This window comes from Echeneis naucrates, chromosome 19, assembly GCF_900963305.1.
Source record: "Echeneis naucrates chromosome 19, fEcheNa1.1, whole genome shotgun sequence".
NCBI classification, from domain to species: domain Eukaryota; kingdom Metazoa; phylum Chordata; class Actinopteri; order Carangiformes; family Echeneidae; genus Echeneis; species Echeneis naucrates.
The window spans coordinates 14,229,909-14,250,722 of NC_042529.1; the positions used below are offsets into that span (position 1 = coordinate 14,229,909).

Here is a 20,814-nt window from a genome sequence, read left to right on the forward strand (position 1 = left end):
CCCACAAGCTGGTTTTTAACTTGCAAAACCTGACCCTCAGTTCCTTCTTGCAGGCATGGGTCGTGGACTTCCTCATGTCACCTACTACATCATGTGGTGAAACCAGTTCAGGGCATTATTAGGTTGGAGCTCCCTGGACTTGACACTATTTACACAAACAAACTCTAAAAGAAAGGAACAGTAACCTCAAAGACATCACACACCCCAGCCACTCCTTGTTTGAACTGTTACCGTCTGGCAGAAGGTTGAGGACACTCAAAACCAAAACCAGCAGACTGAGAAACAGCTTCTACCCCAGAGCTGTAGCCTCCCTCGCGCCACTTCAATCATAATAGACAGTTAGAAAGACACTTGTTCCTGCTATTATTTACCATTTATTTTCTATCTACACTACACAGTCACTTTATTCAGTAATGCCACTTCTACAGTTCTGACACTTTTACAACTTTTAAAGCTGTCTTGTTTATTGTTTACTGATAGAATTATTGTTTTTAGATGTTACACGTTTTTAGTTGTCTTTTGCTTTTATATTGAGAGAGGCCAACTACACTTTTGTATAATAACAATCAGGATTCATTCATTTGTTCAATTGAAATAAGGTGTAGGTTTACCTGCATCAAGGATTCCCACTTAGATTTTTACTGCATAGAAAAATCAGTCAGAACCAAAACATCTGCTGTGTGCCTTTGCTGTGATATCAGCTATCCCTGCCAATGCACAACACGCTTGGGCTAGACGGAAGGAAGATTACACTAAAGGTCACAAATATATGAGATGGCACCACTGCCGTATCAGGGCAGTGGAAGGTAAATGTCATTGGTGTGAGAGTTATTTTACATTCCTGTATGAATAATTTGGACAGCAGCAGGATGTGCTGTTGAGTTTTGACCAAACATATGCCAACACCCTGACCTGGAACAGGGCACAGTAACAGCTTGACACTTTTGAATCTGCTGCCAAATGATTTAGTTTGCGGGTATTTGAAGTCAGTTGGAAGAGATATTCACAATGCAACTGACTACTGACCTGATTTGAACCAAACTTGGGTGTGGTTAGTGTTCTGCAACATGGACCAGGGTTGCATTTTGGTGTAAATCTATTTAAAGGGACAGCATAGGGTTGTATCTGAATTCTAAAGTAAAATCTACTTCCTAAGCTTTTGTCAGCTTGAAAGTCCAGCTTGAACAAATTGATCTACACTACTTGTTTCTTTCAATATGATATTCACATGTAACTGTTGATAAGGTGAAAACACAGGTCTCTTATATACCCTTACACTTTACAAAGACTTTGGAAGCAAGCAGCAGCAGCAGCAGCAGGTAGCTAAATTAGCCGCAGATCTGTGCTAGAGCCGCCTTTGACCTTGTACACCTAATGTGATGAGAGATAGCTGATTTCTACTTGAACTGGCTGTTAGGGGTGTGATTATTGATTATCAACACCCTCACTCTGAACGTAGTTAGTCACATCAAAGCTGCAGGGAGAGAGTGTCGACGATGAGGAACAGCAGCCTGAACCACAGTGGTGCCTCTCTATTAAAGCTGTGATTATTGGCTTTTTCATTGGTATTAGGCTCCAGTTAGATTCTCATTAGATGGATGATGTGGTTTTCTATGCTCTGCATGGGACTAATGTCCCCAAGACAGACCTTCGCTCTCCCTATTCTCAGGTTGGAGTGTTAATGAAACAGACAAGTAATTGTGCTGTTTGAATAAATTCTCAGTGGTAGGACTTAAGGAAGGCACTTTTGGGGAATTATTTCTTTGTCAGAATTAAATTAAAAGAGCATTATGACTGTTATCACAATGCTTAAATTTTTTGACAGAATTATATAAATGGTGCAGTTGCTGTTTTCTCAGTATGATTCTGATTCAGGTCCAAACTCAGCCTGTAAAGCTCTTGTTTATTTGGTCAGTCACCTGCCTTCATTAAATGACCTCAAAATCATTTCACAAATGAATGGTTTTTATGATCTTTCGCTGAAGGTCTAAACAGAAAATGTTTTATATGATGTCACACTAGTACCACTAGCTTCAGCCAGAGACGCAGATGATTGAGTACATTTACAGACTTGGATTATGGATATCGTGACCACTTTTAGCTGTCAAATTTTTTGTCCAATATAGGACAGACTTCTTTTAGCAGCCACATATTTAGTTAATCTTACTACAGGCTTACTAGCACTTTTAAATGTCAAATTTTGGCCTAAATAAGAGAATAAGTGTAGCTCCATAGAATGTGTCAAACAATTCAAACAACAACTGCATGTTTCATGAAGAAATATGCAAGCTATGCCCTGAAGCTGTGTAACGCTGCTTTCTGAACCAAAGGGACTTGGTTGTATTGATTGTTGTATTAAAAAGGTATTGTTATTTATTTATTGTTATTTAATGTTGACATTGCTGTTTACTTCCATAAAAATCATTCCTTTATTCACCAAGAAGCAGTGAAGCTAGAATGATACCCATATTTTATAAAGACTTCCAAATAGTCCTTTTCATCCTGGTTAGCTTTTTATTATTGCTTATAATTGTACAAAGTCATGCTTAACATGCCTCAAACATGTTTTAAAACATGTTTTTGTGGCACTTTAGCTTGAAGTCTATGAGTCAAACAATTTTTGTTTGACATTATACTCATCTGTTCTCCTCCAGGGAAGAAAGTGGGATACACATTTGACAACAAGAATTTCCATAACATCTCTCTGGGTCAAGGTCAGGAGATTATAGCTGAACAAGCCCTCGATTTGGCAGCAAAGAACGGTCACTGGGTCATATTACAGGTATGGTACACCCATACAACGCTGTACATGCTGTTCAGAAAGACAAAAATATCTCCATTTAGTGTCAGATATAATGCACTAGTAATATCACGGTTTCACTGTTCACACACAACCCATTCAATACCTTATTTGTTTTCATAGAAAGCTCCAAGTGGATCCAATTATGGTTCAATTCTATTTTATTATATTGAACCAAAATACAAAATGTATAAATAGACTGGGTCTGACTAGAATGCCCATGTGCAAAATTCTGAAAAGTTATTTAAAAAAACACTAATCTATAATAGGTTTGTAAAATGAATACCAGGTTTATTTATGTCATGGCTTTTCTATTCAGGAGAGGTTTCAGGTTGGGAATGAGTTGAATTGTGTTATTGCATACTCAGTGGGATGCTTGCTTTCCTCCCAGGTTCATCTGCATTGAAAAGTGATTTTAATTTTTTTGCTGAAATTTCCTAAGTGAAAGGACTACATTGCATTATACAGTACAATATCTACAACTGTGGTGTCTGTTCTCTTCTTATCTGGAAGGCAAAGATGGTGTTTGCATTTTAAGTGGAAACCTTAGTGGAATTTTAATGGGGAATATCGACAGATATGTACCGCAGACCAGCCACTGCAGGAGACCCTTTTCTTTTAATTCGCACAGCTGGGAGAAATTCCCCCCCCAAAAAAAAGAAAAGAAAAAAGGAAAAGACTTGGATGCCATCACACTAGCACAGAAAAGCAGTTCTTTAATTACCTTTGCATAAGAATCCTGATCGATAGGTTTAAAGGATCTTGTCCCCCTGGCAACACACCTCCCACTTGCTTTATCATCAGTTGTCCATTTGTCTTCCCGCTGTGGGGGATGGGGAGTGGGGGTGGTGTAGTATCATATTCTCATACTTCTCCTGTTTTACCTACAGTATCTTCTCTTGATATAACACTTCATCTTCTCTCGTATATACCTCTTCCTAGCAGCATAGTTTTCTTATCATTTTCTGCACTGCATCTACTCTCTTATCAATCCTCATGTTCTTCCACCTTTCCCCCAAACCTGCTATCTCTCCCCACTCCTCCTCACCTCATCTTGGGCAGCCTCCTACCCCCTCCCTTCTCTCATCAAACAGCCCCATCTTAACTTCTCCAACAGTTAGACTGCCTCCATTGGTGATGGGCTAGACCAATGGTCCTTTTGGCTGATGGGTAATTATACAACAGAACAGCAGCTCCTGCTCAGATTGACCTGGAAGATAGACAGAGATGCAGAAACTCTGAAAGCAGCCAACTGTGATGGAAGGTGGGATTGCAGAGGCAATCAATCGAACAGATTGGAGCTTAATATCCCACCTCAGCTGGGCAGTGGGAATCAAGTGGCCTAAACTCACCAGACACTTTGCGTATTTACTGCTGAGGACACCCCATATATAGGCAGTGGCAGAAAGAGTAAAGAAAGCAGCAGAGATAGTTTGATGAAAATACTCTGTCTTAAAGTCCTCTCTAAACTTTACTGTGTAAAGGCAGAGCCAGACAGCTTTGCTAGTCTTTTGAAGATTAAATAATTGATGTGCTCCTCCTTTTTGAAATCTTACCCAGAGAGTTGGACAAGATTCATTTTAACTATTGATGAAGAGATTTTAACCTACAAGGACGATAAGGAATAAACTGAGTAGCAGCTACATGGAGAATATCAATACTATTATTTATTATTTTACTATTATTTTATTACCTTTTTCCTATTTGGACAGAAAGTCAGCTCTGTGGCTTGCATGGTTGATATGGCTACAGTTCTTAGGCCCTTCCTATCCCAACCCTCCCCATTTATCCGGGCTTTGGATTGGCACAAGCCTACCACTATCTTGGCTTTTGGCTGGGATTTCACCCTGGGGCCTCTGCATGCAAAGCATGTGCTCTACCACTGAGCTATGTCCCCGGGCTCTAATATCAATACTGTTATTAAATTGTTAAATGAATGGAAAGGTAGGAGTCACACAGAAACGTTTCCCAAACATTATCCACAGTTGTTTGTACTGTGGATGATTGATATGATGAAGAGTTCCATTAAGTAATCATCTTATTAATATCAGAGGTTATGGTCAGACAGGCTGTTTTGTTGGAGGGAGTCATCAAAGAATCAATGCAGCAGGGGAGGCACTTCTGTGAAAAAACATACCTCTGTGATTCGAACAACTCTGCAACTGCATGAACATGACTAATTGTGATTGGTCAGCTGCAGTTGCTTTTCCTTTGTACTGACAGTTCAACCTTGTGATTTTTATCAGGATATGGTCTTTCTATCAGGAGCAGGAGCACCAACTGCGTCCTACATATTTATCCTGAAAATTTTTACATTTACATTACATTCAGCATGTGATGTCAGTCAGCTCCTCAGTCCTGTTGTCTATGTTCCTGCATCAGTCTGGAGTTTGACTGCTTATCTACTGCAGGGCCACCTCCTTGGAGCTGGAGCCCAGCTGTGCAGCTGCCGTCAGCGCCACTCCTTGATGAATATGTTTTTGTGTGTGTGTGTGTGTGTGTGTTGCCATTGTGCTTTCCCTGAGGATGTGTTTGACAGCAATGCATCAAAGACCTTGTCAGTGGTTTCTTCTAATGGGTTTTAGACTCAACTTTTATATTATGTAAATAGGTGACTCTTTGACGTAGTATCAGCACTGTCATCACAGGGACTGGAAGGCCATTATCAAGAAGACATTGAGAATACAAAAAATGTTGCACCTGAAAGTTAATTAAAAAGCCATAAAGTAGTAGCTGCTGGTCTGTCTCTCTCCCTCCCTCCTCTCCTCCTGCAGCCAGAGGATGAATGGTTTCATTACAGTGACAAGTTCTGAGGCAGTCTCTCACTTCTGTTTGCTCCCTTTATTGCCTAAGTATTCACATGCCAAGAGGAAGGGTTGTACTGTGGCTTGATGAAAAAGCACTCGAATTCAGACTTTTAATTTGTAAACAATTCATTACTCTCTAAGGCATCAAGAGAAAAGCTAACTTATCCCATATGCAGCTTCCAGGTCCTCCCAGTCTCTTCCCAAATCACGTAAAACTTTTCTTTCCCCTTCTTATTTTTTCCTTTTGCAGTGCCTCTCCCAAAAATTGACAGCCCTCTTCATGCTGTGTCCTGTTGTACGAAAAGAAGGCTAACTTCAGCCATCATAAGGAAGATTAAATACAGAGAGCACAGGGAAATGAGAAAGTAAAGAGGCTTATGAATTAATGACTGGAGTTATTAGTGCTGTAATTAGATTTAGGGAATGGGCAGTGCTGCATGGTGAGATGTGGGTTGGGGGTTGGCTGACTCTTATCATTCACAGGATATCCTGTAAGTGTCAGGACAGTTGAGATGGAAAATTGAGCTCATCCATGCTTGTGTGATAGTACAAGTCTGCTCTGCTGTTTGCGCAGCACTGAGAGATGAATGTGCAGAAAAGTCAGGCTGAAGTTTTCGCCAGAAAATGGTTGCTTAACATCAGCAACCTGAAAATGGGTTTCAAGTGATGTGTACCATTTAATTTGGTGCCACATCAAAGTCACAGTGAAGAGAGGAGAATATGCAACATTTTAATTGCTCCTTTTTGCTTGTTGTCATTACAAAAATAAATTATACTGTCAATTCTAGTATCATGCACTTCATTAAGCTATTATGTGTGATCCATTAAAGCCTAGACTTTCACAGATATCCAAAAGGAAACATTATCTGGGTGTACATTAGCTTAGCGTTTTCCCACCCAGCAAGATGGAGCTCTTTGATTGTTTGTCGGTAACCTTTCCTTGCAGAACATTCACCTAGTGGCTCGCTGGCTGGGCACTTTAGAGAAACTACTTGAGCAACATGCGTATGGAAGCCATGAGAATTTCAGAGTGTTTGTCAGTGCAGAGCCCTCATCCACTCCAGAGGGCCACATCATCCCACAGGGCATCCTGGAGAGTTCTATCAAGATCACCAATGAACCACCCACAGGGATGCATGCCAACCTGCACAAGGCCCTTGACAACTTCACTCAGGTAAGACTCCGAGGTGTGAGTTGGAGCTACTGGCAGCTGCAGAGTGGTCACTGTCAATTGGCAAACGACCTTGAGGGAGCCAGCTCCAAGGTTCAAATCTGAGATCCCTGCTCTTTGGCCTTAACCCCACCTCCCCACCTTTTATCACTGATAAACTGATGACACTCTTTGTGTTATCAGCCATTTTCTATGAACAAGTCAAATAGATGAAAAAGCATCACCTTCGACAAATTTCTATAAGATTCAACTTCAAGTCATTCCAACCAATCATTCAGCCATGTTCAAAGACTAATTACCCTTCCTGACCGTATTGCATCTGTCTTGGTCATGTTACATACAAATTTGGTTTTACCTAACTCCGCAGCTCCCCCCAGCTCTCCGTCCAAGTCTTTGTTATTTCTCACACCTTAACTACTGTAATTCTCATTTAGTAGGCCTTTCTTTGTACACACTGAAACCTTCACAGATGTTCTAGTGCTGTATCATCTGGTCTTCCTCCACAAAAATCAGCTCAAAAAGGATCATGTCATTCTGCTGCTCATTGACCTACACTGGCTACACATGGTCACTTGAATTAAGTTCAAGTCACTAATGCTGCTTTCAGAGTGTCTTGGGGTCTACATTCACCTGGTGACAGACAGACAAAGTTGTGTGTCATCTGCGTAACCGTGTAATTGATGTCAAAGCCTAGATGGAGCATATACAGGTTGAACAGAAGGGAACCAAGAACTGACCCCTGGAGGTTAGAAGTCATAACCACTCATTCAGATTCATAGCTGCCAATCGTAACAAAATAACTGCAGCCTTCTAAATAAGATCTGAACCAATTAAGGGCCACTGCAGAAAGTCCAACCCAATTTTCCAACCTGTGCAGCGGAATCTGTGCTCTACAGTGTCAAATGCAGCACTGAGATCTAGTGAAACCAGGACTGATACGTTTCCTGAAGTATTCAGCCTTGGATCATTTAACATTTTGACCAGTGCTGTGTCAGTGCTGTGATGAGATGAGAAGCCTGATTGAAATGTATTAAGATTATTTATTTTGTTCAGAAGTTGTTGAGCTGATTAAATAAAACTTTCTCAATAATCTTGGATATAAAAGAGGATTGAGACAGGTCTATAGTTGTTCATTATAGAGGCATCTAGAGCCCTCTTTTCGTAAGAGTAACTTAATGGTGGCTGTCTTGAGTGACTTCAGAAAAATGCCTGAACCCAGTGAGCTGTTTACTATTTGTAAGAGATCAATTTCTACTGAGCTGAAAACAGTTTTTAAAAAGTGAGATGGAATTACATCCAGAGTGCATGTTGATTTCAAATGCTGAACTGTGTCTTTTAGGATTCTTAAATCAATCAGATTAAATTGTGATCAAAGATCACGGTTGAGTTATTCCCAGGTTTTATACACCCGCTTTCAGTAGTTTCAGTACTTAGGAACTGTACTGCATTGAGGCTTTACTGATGTCCCTTATTGTAGGTTGCTATAGATAAAAGCATCTGCCAAATTAGTAAATTTTAATTGATCACCAATACCAGGTCTCTCAGAAGTTGAATCATAAACTATGGCCATTTAGTTTTGTGAGGATATTTTTAAGAAATCATTTTAATAATTGAACTTAACTATTAAACCCACTCACGGAGGATGATATCACTGCTTAAGGTTTTCCTGCAGTAAGTTCTTGTTCTAGGGGGATGATTATGAGACAAGCTAATATTTTCTTAACCCTAAGCCTTTGACACTACTCCTCTGCTAAAAGCTCATGTCTACTTTGAGTTACTGTTGAAAGCAACACAAGACAATTTTTACTCCAGATTACGCATCAAGTTGCCACAAAATGCATCAGCAAGCAGATGGCTGCAGGCACTTTTCACTCATTTTGGAATGATCTGTGGCCTGAGGAAAGAGATGTCAAAGCAACTTGTGATATGGCTAAAAGTTGCGTGGCCATATTCTGCAGGGAGATGGAAGTGTTGCATATGGATGGAACTCGTAGCAAAATCAATTCAAATTCTTTTTCTTTTGCTTGTTATCAAAAAGTGGTCAGACAATATCATGCTGCTGGACTGCTCCAGGGTCTCCCTATGGACCAGTGTTCTGCAGTGGATCCTACCTTTCAGGTCCCCGTATCTATCTAGGCTTCACCCTAGATAGATAATATTCCAGTCGTGTTCTTAGTGAGAGCTAATCAATGTAAGGCTAACGCTCTCTAATAGCCCATCCACATGGATAAAGCCAACGTTAAAGCAGAGAAATTACAGTTTCTTTCCTCGTGACCTTTTCACCAGGCAATGTGTACAGCATGTTACTCAGACTCTAGTCTCAAACCTCTCTCAGTGTATGTGCATGTGTGTTTTTCTCTCTACATGTCGTTTCTCTCCAGCCCACATATCACAAAGAGAGAGGCTATGCATCTCTTTCAGCTGGTTTGGGCAGAGGAGTACCATGCAGAATATTAGCTAAACCTTCAAAGGTGTGTGTGTGTGTGAGAGTGAGATTGAGGTGGGTTATGTGTATGTGTGCGCATTGTAGGAGTCAGCTCCCATGGGTCCTGCAGCCAGGAGAATGGAAGGCCTTCACTGTTCAAAACATCCTGGAATAAAGACTATTTAGCCTTCCCACTTCTACATTACAATGCCATTTACATCTGGTTTCTTACTTTCCTGTTGGGAATACTGAACGCTGGAGACGGCTGGAAGCTGAAAGAGCCTGACAAGTTGTGACATTGTCCGTATGTTAGCTTGCCACATTGCTGAGAACCTAGCAAAATATTTGTTGTTTTAAGAACCAAAAACCTTTCTCAGGCTTTTGCCTGGAGTTGAAGTAACAGAAACTCAGGGGAAGGTGGTCAAACAAAAATCTAGTGGAGTAACAAAACCCATGTCAGGTGGGAGGTTTGGTCCAGGAGCGCTGCTGTTGGAGGCTCGGAGCAATGATCGTTATGACATCTGACCTGACGCTTGGTTTTAAAGCCCAGTACAGGCTTTGAGCATTTCTTGGTTAACTCAGCATTTTGATACTTTCACAGTATTAATAAAAAACTCAAAGAAAACATAGACATCTACCTTTTGACTGTATGGACCTTGTGAATATATCTGTCCATGCGTTTTTGTTTTCAGGATACGGTGGAAATGTGTGCTCGGGAAAATGAGTTTAAGAGCATTTTGTTTGCTCTCTGCTACTTCCATGCTGTAGTAGCAGAGAGGAGGAAGTTTGGTCCTCAAGGTTGGAACAGATCATATCCCTTTAACACTGGCGACCTCACCATTTCCATCAACGTCCTCCACAACTATCTGGAGGCCAATCCAAAGGTATAAATGCCCCTTTTTTTCTTTAATTCCATTGCAAAAGACTGCAGACCGCATTGTAATTGCAAATTTAAATAGCTAATCGCCACAGACCAATGCACAGCATAAGAAAGATCCCTATTTTCTTAAAACCCCAGGTGCCATATGATGACCTGCGCTACTTGTTTGGTGAGATCATGTACGGGGGTCACATCACAGACGACTGGGACCGCCGCCTTTGTCGGACATACTTGGAGGAGTACATCAAGCCAGAGATGATGGAGGGAGAGCTGTACCTGGCACCTGGCTTCCCTTTGCCTGGAAACATGGACTATAACAGCTACCATGAGGTGAGGTGAACCCCCCATATCTTATACTTTGTAAAACATTAAATAAATTAATTTCAAATATTGATTGATTTCAGGAGATACATACCATGTCTCCTGAACACCAGGAGTCCCTAAGGAACTTCTGTGTGGCCTGCAGCAAATTAATAGTGCTTTAATATTCTTGTAGTTGAATTCCTATAATTATAAGGTTGTTCTTTCACCAGGGTGGAGTGTAGAGCTCTACAATAGAGAGCTAAATCAATAGCTATAAAACTCCTCCAATATAGCTGTGAATGGTTCTCAAAGATGGACCTGTTCTGTGGATGGAGTTTGTCAGTGAGTCTTACTGCCAAACTTGACTGTTAGACATTAGAGATAATGAGGTAGTCCAACAGTGAAAGTTGAGAGGCATAGAAGTCAAACTTGGCAGAATAGGGTGAGTCATGGAGCTGCACACATATGTGTGCTCAGTAAAATGGTGTAAGACCTGATGCTGTGATAGCCACCATTTACTGTGATTCTTAGACTTGCTTGTGTGCATTGTGACCTCAATCAACTTACTCTTGGAGACTCTAGGAACCAAAAGTAAACCTCCATCTAGGGAGCAGAGTGGCCTACTAGGACAGTAAGGAACTATGAGCTCTCTGAGATATGATGGAGCTTGGCCATTAAGAGCTTTATATGTTAACAGAAGGATTTTAAATTCTACTCTATATTTTACCGGTAGCCAATGAAGAGCAGCTAACTCAGGAGAGATATGATCTCTTTTCCTAATTCCTGTTAATGGTCGTGCAGGAGCGTTCTGAATCAACTGAAGGCCTTTCAGAGATTTGTCAGATTCAATGCCATCGTACACTGTCAAACAGCCCAGAGGCCTCATTTATGAATGTGGCATATGCACAAAACAGGGCAGGGTATGCCACTTTCCACGCAATGGTTGTGATCTATAAAAAACAAACTTGACGAGAGAATGTGCGCACTCCTAAGCAACCTAACGAGCACAATGATCCTACATATAAATCTAAAGCAGCCAAAGCGGCTTCACAGGTAGAAAAGTCGGAATGATTGCATAAATTCATCATGATTTTGACCCATGGCTTTTGGGTGTGCATACCGTTTTAGAAACAATACTATGCACGGTTTTATAAATGAGGCCCCAGATCTCTCACAAACTACTCAGAATTACTACCAGGAGCTGTCACACATTGTGACAGCTCCTGGCATTATCAGGTGGCTGGCTGACCTCAACGTGTCTCACCTTGCTTGTTGTATATTGTCATTTATCACTTAACACGAGTGTTGATTGACAGGGTGAAATAAGAAATGAGGCAGCTTCATGTGTAAAGGCTTCAACGTTATTTGTTGCCCTAATAAATAATAATAAATGAGCAAGGCCAAGCTTATAGTGGCAGCTCTTTCCTACTAGTGTTCCTTCAGAAACTGCCGACATTTATATGAATAGAAGTATTTCAGTTTTCCCATGAGACCCCTCGGGGGTCAAGTCAAGTCAGTATTAGACTTGTATTTACATTTCCCAATGTCTTGTGTCCACTTCTGCTCAACGGGGCCCAACCTGACGGACAGTGTCTTCAGTGGGAAGAGTTGCAGCAATTTTACCTTTGGCTGTGGCCATACAACTATACTGGGAGTTGAGTGGTAAAGAATTGGCTGGAGCACAGGGGTTGGAAATGCCGGTGGGTCCCAGAGGTCTTTTAGGCCTTCCCCTCGATCACAACCATTTGGAGCAAACTCAGCATATTTTCGAGAAGGGTTGGGTGGATGGGAGGAAGAAACTGGTGACTCAGCAGATTTACTCCTCTTTCAACAATATACAGGTGGATGCAATTAGCAGAAGTTTGCCGTCAAGTGCAGAGAAGATCAAACAAGCTGACTACAAAGTGTTCTTGTATTAAAGGGCAACATATTTTCCATCAAAACTTTCATCACAACATTATGATTAGAAGAGCTCTTTTTTATTTAGTTTAAGGGCCTCACAAAAAGCAGTCTATTTGAATTGAGTTTCCACTTTCATCTGCACTAACTTAAAAGCATTGATATTCATTATGGAACAGCAGATGGAAAATGCCACATTTTCTTCCCCTTGTTAGGGTTATTAGCAGTGTGTCAATTGATCCTGAGTGTTTGAATCTCACCCAGAAATATCCTGTCATTAATATGGCTCCATTCTTGTCCTTTGTCAGCAGTACTTCACAAAAAAAGGACTTTTGAGTCACAAAAGTAATCAGAGTTGCCAATCTTCATGCTGCTCATTTAACTTAATCTGGATGAGAATCAGGGTTTGAGTGAAAATATTCTTAATTTCAGGTGAGAAAGGTTTTACTTAGAAGAGAAAAAGAAAGAAGACAGCCATGTTCCTTTAATTACAACTTTGTGAAGTTCCAAAAAGAAATCCTGAATTTAGGTTAATGCTCAATCAATGGTTTCCCTTTGCTCCAGTACATTGACAACGCCCTACCTGCTGAGTCACCCTACTTGTACGGCCTTCATCCCAATGCTGAGATCGGCTTCCTCACACAGACATCTGAGAAGCTTTTCCGGACAGTGCTGGAGATGCAGCCCAGGGATGGAGGGACATGTGAGGGAAGTGGGACAACACGGGAGGACAAGGTAAGTATATTACTACGTCTTCAAGATCCCTCAATAAATCTATTCATGTCCAATTGTAAAATTCAGGCCAGAAGATATGGACATCCGATATGGGCATAAACCTACTCCCACAGTAGCTTCCTCTTTTCTGGGAAGTTCTTCCTCCAGACCCTGGAACTCACTGGAAGGATTTGATTGCTGATGTTTGGGGATAATATGGGGCTCATAGACTGTGTTCCACTTAATCACGAAGATGGTGGCTCTGGTTAAGGTCCCAAACAGAGAAACCAATGTCTTTCTGAATCTATTTTAAAGTCAAATGTTGAAATGGGAAAGAGTAACATTTTCATTCATTCATCTTTAACCACTTTTTCATTTCCGGGGTGCAGGGGATGAGGGAGTCCATCCCAGCTCACACTGGGTGAGGGCGGGGTCACCCTGGACAGGTCGCCAGTCAGTCACAGGGCCAACACACAGAGACAGACAGAGACCAACAACCACTCACACTCGCACTCAGACCTACAGACAATTTAGACTCACCACTTAACCTTAACATGATTTCTTTGGACGGTGGGAGGAAGCCTACGCAGGCACAGGGAGATCATGCAAACTCCACACAGGAAGGCCTCAGGCCCAGGAATCAAACCCATGACCTTCTTGCTTTGACTGCTGCTGACCAATATATTGCAGTGCTGCCCCTAAAATTTTCTTTGATTCAAATAAAATAAGATGAAGAACAACACAGGGCTGCTTCAAAGCTAACCATAGTTGTGCTTCAATCTGAACTCCATATGTAACTTATTCAAAACCTCACTGGAACTACATATTTTATGGTCTGTTTGTGCTCCATCACTATTCATTGTATTCATTTGATTTGCTTAACCCTGATTTCCGTCATGACTTTTAAGTGCTCACTTTCTTATGCATTAGCGTTGTGGGGCAGGCAGTATGACAGCTGAACAGACTTTAACCATTCATAATTTTATGTTTAGCTTCAAACGTCCGATAGACACATTTAGATTCTATGTGATATTAACACAGTTTAATATTTAAGTTCCATCAATATTGTTTCATCAAAAGGAATGAATTTCTGAATTTTATGCCTCATTCAGTCAGTAGTGGAAAGAAGCATATTAAATTCACTTAAGTGCTACTGTGCAATTTATGTTGTGATTTTATAATACAAACATGTTGTGGAATACAATGCATTGTTAAATGCTGATGATCTGTAAATGATCATCACTAGGACTAAATTTCTCAATTGACTTTTAGCTTCTCAGACCAAAATAAATGCCACAAATGAATCAGCCACAACCTTTGACCTCTCAGCGTGGTATTATGAAGCCAAGACATGAACCAACAAGAAACTGAAGTGAATAGTTATCCTGTGATCACACAAGCCAACAAAAACACTACTACTCTGCAGACACTTACCTGGCTAGCCATAGCGACATTTGCCAGACAAATTGATAACATGGGTTGTGTAGCTGCGCCTAATGACACAAGACATGTTCTGTCAGCTTCTTTGCCAAGCTGGAGCATGGTAGAGTTCTCCATCTCTGTAAAGACAGTACTATATTGGCTTCATGGTTGGATTGTGAAAGAAATTCAACCTTGGGCTGAACCACTGGGCCCAGACACAGAAATTACCCTGAAAGTTCTGGTAAAAACTTTAAGACGCTGGTAAAGATGCTTAGATGGTCAAACTCTTCTATCAAAGAGATCCATCATTTGTTTCTTCAAGGCCTAGATAGGGAAAAACTTTACAATTCTAATAATCTCAAAATGAACCCTCTGGAGGAGCCTGGGCTAAACTAGTTAACTGTATATACTGTATATAAAGTGGACAAATCTAATGCCAAGTGTACAATCAAGTAAAATTAACACTTGGATTACGTATGAGTCAATGGGGAATATTTTTACATATGTGAAGTAAATGTTAGGAATTACATATAAATAGAAATTTTGAGAAAAAAGGTTTCAAAAAAAATTTTTGTTTGTTTCTAGTATTGCTGCTTAAGTAAATATAATGACTCTGATGTAATGTCCCTTGAAGAATAAGTCAAGCATGTAGGGGAAACATGCAGCTGAAATATAAAACAAACCTTCCACAAAGACAGCTGTCTCACTATACTCTGGGAACCAGCATTAAATCTTAAATGCAAGATGACAACAGGTGACATTTTCTATAGTCGCTGCACTCATTTGAAAATAAATTGCAGACCAACTGTTTGGGACCGCTGACAGCACCAAGGGTGTTTGTTGTTTTTCTTTTTCTCCAGGAATGGCATTTTCTGGTGCCTTTTCTGGTTCAGTACTGTTCTGATATGAAGCTTATTTAAGTGTGAAAGCTCAAACAAATATTCTGTCAACGAGAGTGCAGCCTTGTGCACTCACTCCACAGACCAAGTGTCACTTCTTTAATATCATGAATGAGGATCCTGGTTATCTGGGTGTTAGCTTTGTTAAGAATCATTTGTGCTCAGTGTGGCTTGAAAGCAGCAGCAAATAGTGAGTCATGTTACACAGGTTTTTATCTTTTATGTGTCTCTAAAGTCTGTTTCCAATCCAGGAGTCCACCGGCAAAGGTTTCTTTGATTAAGACCTCAGTGTGCAGTCAGCATGCTTTGATATATTCCTCGCCAAATCTCTTACCAATATTTATAAATCCAGAATCACAACAAACTTGCTTGTCCTTTCATTATCTCAACAAACCCCGCTCAGGTGATGGTGGCCTTAAGAGTCTCTTTAGAAAGCATCAGTGAATGAATTTTCCTTCTTCAGTGTCATGTTTGAAGTGTTAATTGATGACATATTTGTGTTGTTTACCAAAAACCATCTCAGTGTAACTTTACATCTATCCTATTTCAAATCAAATCAAATTCAAATCTGATTTATTTATATTCACCAAATCATAGCAAAGTTACATCAAGGCACTTTACATATGGAGCAGGTCTAGACCAAATTCTTTATAAAATTGTTTAAAGAGATCCAACAGATCCCCAGATGAGCAAGCACTTGGCCCCAGTGGGAAGGAAAAACTTCCTTTTAGAGGCAGAAACCGCGGTCAGAACCAGACTCGACCGGGGAACTACTGGGCTAAACTAGTTAACTAGCTTTCTCTTGTGGGCTCTAGAAACAACAGGTCAGTGAGCCAATCAAAAGGGAGGTTTAGATAATCTCTTCTAGCTGCCTGCTTTCTGAGTGATTGTTACATTTGTTTTCTCTGAGACTTTGTCTGTAATGTAATCTAGGTTAGATGGTTGGTCCAGGATGGCTGGGCTTGGGGTGTGGCTCAGGACAGTGGCTGGTTTGTTGTGCGACCACAAAGTTCAGGAGGTCCACCAACAAAGTTTCTTCTTATTTTTGCTTATTACTCTCTACAAATCTGTTAGTAATGCGGTTTTATAACATTCTTCTATAAAGATTATGATTATTAGCATTAGTTTTAGTCTTTAAATGAAGTCCAATGTGTCATGTTCTATAAATTTTAATTGTCATGGGAATGATGACACTGGATGACACTGAGCCTGAAAGCTAATCTCACAAGACACAGCAAGATTGACAATTAAACCAGATTAAAGTGAATGAGTCAGGTTTATTTGGAGGATATAAAGGTTTTATAAAGGAGGTGTAAGTGAGTTTGGCAATATGTTCCTCCTGTTCAAGCTTGTCTGTAGGCTCAGGCTTAATCATTGGTTAATCAGTCTACCAGACTGAAACAACAGTTCCTCTGCACTCCTGCAGCGTGAATATCAGTCAATTTGCTGAAATACATTTCAAGAAACAAACACCCAGAAATCTGCATTACAGTCAAGACCAGGGGAGCAGACAGAGACAGACAGAGAGAATGCAACTGAAAGACTGCTGTAGTCTATAGTCTCTTCATTTTGAACACTAATGGTAGAGAAAATGTGGTATTATTTATGCAGGACTTCAGCAGTTGATAATTACAACCTAATTTTATTTAGTGAAACCTGGCTTTGGCTTTAATTTCAGCAGTTTGGTTCATTTGTCCTATATCACTGGTTCAGTTATGTAGCTGTTAAGAGTGCAATTTTTTTCATGAATGATCACGTTGTAAACCAAAAAACCTCTTGATGCTTCCATTTCAGGTAAATGAAATGAGTAAATTAGACCAGTAAATTAGGATCTTTTTTCTGTTCTTCCAGAGTCAAGTGTAATACCTTATTCAGAATTGAGCTGCTGGGCTTCTAACTAATACAAGGAGAAGAAAGTAGATGTCTTAGAATTTAGTTCCACTCCTCTGCCTCCCAGTATCTTTAAAATAGATTTGACATCCTGTTACTTCTATTGCCAGACTTTTAAGTACTATTTCATGCGCAAGAAAAGAGGCAGTGCAAATTTTTTTAAAACTGTTTCAAAACTATTAAACACCCTCCTCAGAGCTACAAGAGAAAGAGGCCCTGTGAACATTTCAAATGTCTGCTTCCCTCATGTATTACAACTCTGGCTTCTGTGATTGTTTTGTTTTTGTTGTTGTTGTTGTTGTTTGTTTGTTTGTTTGTTTGTTTGTTTTGTTTATTGTCAATTTTCTTTCTGTTCACTCTGTTTACTGTTCACACTGTGTACTATAAAAATGTTTTACTGTGCAGCATCTCCCACAGTCCTTGATTAACAAGGTTTGTTAATCAAGGACTTCAAACCAGATTTGAAGTCATTTTATTTGCTCTTAGTATGAGGCATGGTCAGGTAGGAGATATTAGCATGGTAACTGAGCTTATTCAACTAAATTTGAGCTTATTTAAACCTTAGTCTACTGAAGTTAGCTTTGTTTACCCAACTAGAATCAAACATCATATTGTGTGTTTGTGTCCCTGTTCCATGATATATAATGATTTGTGACCTTGCTGTGTCAGAAGCTCAGCTACTCCTGTCCTAACAGATGACAGACATACATACTGCGGGTATCAATGGGGCCCACTTTGTATTCAGCAAGCTCAGCAACTGCCAAAGCTAGATCAGATATTCGAACTGAAAAATCCATAGATATGATGACCTCATATCCTTTGTTCGGCATCTAATCCACTGATTGATCACTAATGCTGGCTGCCTTGGGAAAATGTTAACACAGACATTAGCTTTCATCACTTCACCACAAAAATATGATGTGAGCATTGATTTTCTGGAGGGATTAGACTGGTATTGGAAAAAAAAAAGAGCTGTCGTTGCAGAATATATCTTAATGAATATTCATGGACTGACAGTTTCAAACTGTAACGGTTTTCTCAGGGCGTCGGCGTCAGAGCATTGTCTTTATCTGACACAGATAACCTTGATGTTTCATCGGTCTTGCTGTTATTCAAGTGTTTTCTCCCTCTCTGTGTTTTGTTATTATTATTATTATTACTATTATTATTATTGTAACAGGAAGATGGATCAAAAGTGTTTCTGATGTCAACTCATTCTTCACTCCCCCCTGTATCATCAGGTGCGTTCCTTGGTGGAGGACATCCTGGAGAAGTTGCCGGAGGAGTTTAACATGACAGAGCTGCTCACAAGAGCAGAGGAGAAGACTCCTTATCAGGTGGTGCTGCTGCAGGAATGCGAGCGCATGAACTTCCTAACCCAGGAGATCAGACACTCACTCTATGAGCTCAACCTGGGACTGAAGGTGAGGAGTGGGGTGGAAATGAGTCGTTTTAGTTATAGCTAAATTTATATTATTATTGTTGTTGTGAAGCACTTCTCATGTAATAAGTGTCGCTGTTTGTTGTAGTGTTTGCCAAAAAAAGTTACATGTGCCCAGTGTTTCACGTGAACAAATCATCATATAAACATACAAACGTGTTAAAGACAGAGAAATTAAATGGAAAATGAGACACACGGAATTAACTGGGGCACCTTTTTGGTGAGTGGTTGTTTTGCATATCACACAAGGTGCTCCAAAACAGGACAAACAAGTTTGGTTCCTGAAGTTCAGACAGATATCAGACTCTTGGCGACTCAGTTTGATGTCTTGCAGTGTCCTGGCTTTATGTTTCCCCTCTTTCCCTCCTTTTCAACTTCTTTGACTTTGGCTTTCTTGTCTGGCTTCATCCAGCGGACTTCTGTGTTATATCCAGGCCACATTTTGTAACTTCACGGTTGATAAAATGCTGTCCAGATTAGTTAGATCCCAAAGGAATTCAGTGAATATTTCATCTCATGCTTCCCTGTGATGTCCGTCCTCTCTTCATTTGTTCGAAGATTTCTCATTGAGAACCCCCAGCCACAGGGATGGTGCTCAGCTGTAAACCATGCATGTTTAAAACCCTCAGTACTCATACCTGTGATATACTCACCATCGGTTTGGTTACTGCATTAGTATTCCCGCATACATACAATTACAGAACCTCTTTTCTTTGATGTTCATCAGAAGCCCAGTCCTAAGAGTGCTCAGAGGCAGAAAGGAGTGAGACATCTACGCTCTGTGTCAAGCCTGACTGAGTCCGGTCAAGGAGAGAAAAAAAGAGAGAGAAAGTGTGTGTCAGGGGTTATTAAGAGCCAATCTCCCAACACTATAAACGTCAATAAATCGGTCCAATGACTTAAAAGTCATGTAGACAATTGTAGCAGCAAATGGAATCATATTTTGTCTTTGTAGTGGAAGAGTGACCCAGATGTTAGCCTTATGAGATGGTGTAGCCTTACTGTGCCACATTCTGTAGCTGAAGTGAAACAGAATGTTCATGGTAAAAGGACACATGGCTAAATCTGGACTAAACCGAGATGGACCCACATCAACCTCATAAAGAATTTTCGTGACTGTTACGTATGGGTATCTAAACATCAGCTCCTGTATCCGTGGATGAAGGACGCCCACTCTGTCTCATTACTCCCTAGAGCCATTGTCTCACTTTTATCTTCCAACATGTTTCCTTATCTGGCATGGGCTGCCTGCCTGCCTGCCATCATGGTTATGTACGTGTCAGCAGTCCCTGGTGGTTTAGCACTCAACACCTGATGTGGATAGGAGTCACTTCCAGTATTTAACTGCAGATACTAACATAATGTGACATTAAATTCCATTTTCTTTACTGAAATGAAAATTCCCAAACCAACAAAGAACAAGGCACCATTTGTCGCACTCATTAAAAGACATCAGATGATCAGAAAGAGGATGAATCCAAACTATAAGAGACTTTGTAATACAGGCTATTCATCAAAATTCTGCAAATACTAGGGATGACGTTTACTTCAATTGAAATTAAATTTAACTAAAACCATCTCTCTCCTCTTTCTCCTTGATGTTTGTTCGTTGTCCATCCATCCAGAAAATGTCATATCTCAATTTAACCTTGGCCAAAAAAATAATAGTAGCTATGACAGTCCTTGACTCTGGAGGCCTCAGGGTAATAACACAATCAAAGCCCCACCCACCATGATATGCAGGCAATAGGGAGAACCAAGCTTAAGCACACATCATTGGGGTCTATTGGTGGAGTTCTTTCTACAAGACTGAAGTGTCTTTATATAACGTTTTGAGGGTTTTCTGAAGAATTTAAATTTAAATTCCAACATGTCTGTCAGCATCACAGGGGTTGCTGGAACCTATCCCAGCTGGTCCATCACAGGTCCTCTGAACAAGAAGAGAAAAGAAAAAAACAAAAACTAAACGGAATCAAAGCCATCTGAAGTCATTTTCTTTTCTCTTGAAACTGTGTTTGGCTTAAAAAACAAATCCATTTTTCAGCATTCTCGGTTCAACTCTCATGACATTCAATCCAACTGATTTAGAATAAAAGTTAAAGGTTAAAAACTTCTGATGGTTTTCATTCCTTCTTTCTATCTGCATCAACAGCCCAGAAAGTT

At 40.3% G+C, this 20,814-nt stretch overlaps 1 protein-coding gene across 1 annotated transcript in view; it reads left to right on the top strand.

Moving 5' to 3' along the window:
- The window catches only part of dnah9 (dynein, axonemal, heavy chain 9), a 122,622-nt gene that overhangs the window by 98,800 nt on the left and 3,008 nt on the right, over nucleotides 1-20,814 (top strand). Inside the window, exons 70-75 of the mRNA XM_029528408.1 lie at nucleotides 2,655-2,782; nucleotides 6,554-6,781; nucleotides 9,896-10,087; nucleotides 10,222-10,413; nucleotides 12,850-13,020; nucleotides 18,452-18,634. Of these exons, the coding sequence (XP_029384268.1) occupies nucleotides 2,655-2,782; nucleotides 6,554-6,781; nucleotides 9,896-10,087; nucleotides 10,222-10,413; nucleotides 12,850-13,020; nucleotides 18,452-18,634 (1,094 nt within the window). The remainder of the gene's footprint in view (nucleotides 1-2,654; nucleotides 2,783-6,553; nucleotides 6,782-9,895; nucleotides 10,088-10,221; nucleotides 10,414-12,849; nucleotides 13,021-18,451; nucleotides 18,635-20,814) is intronic.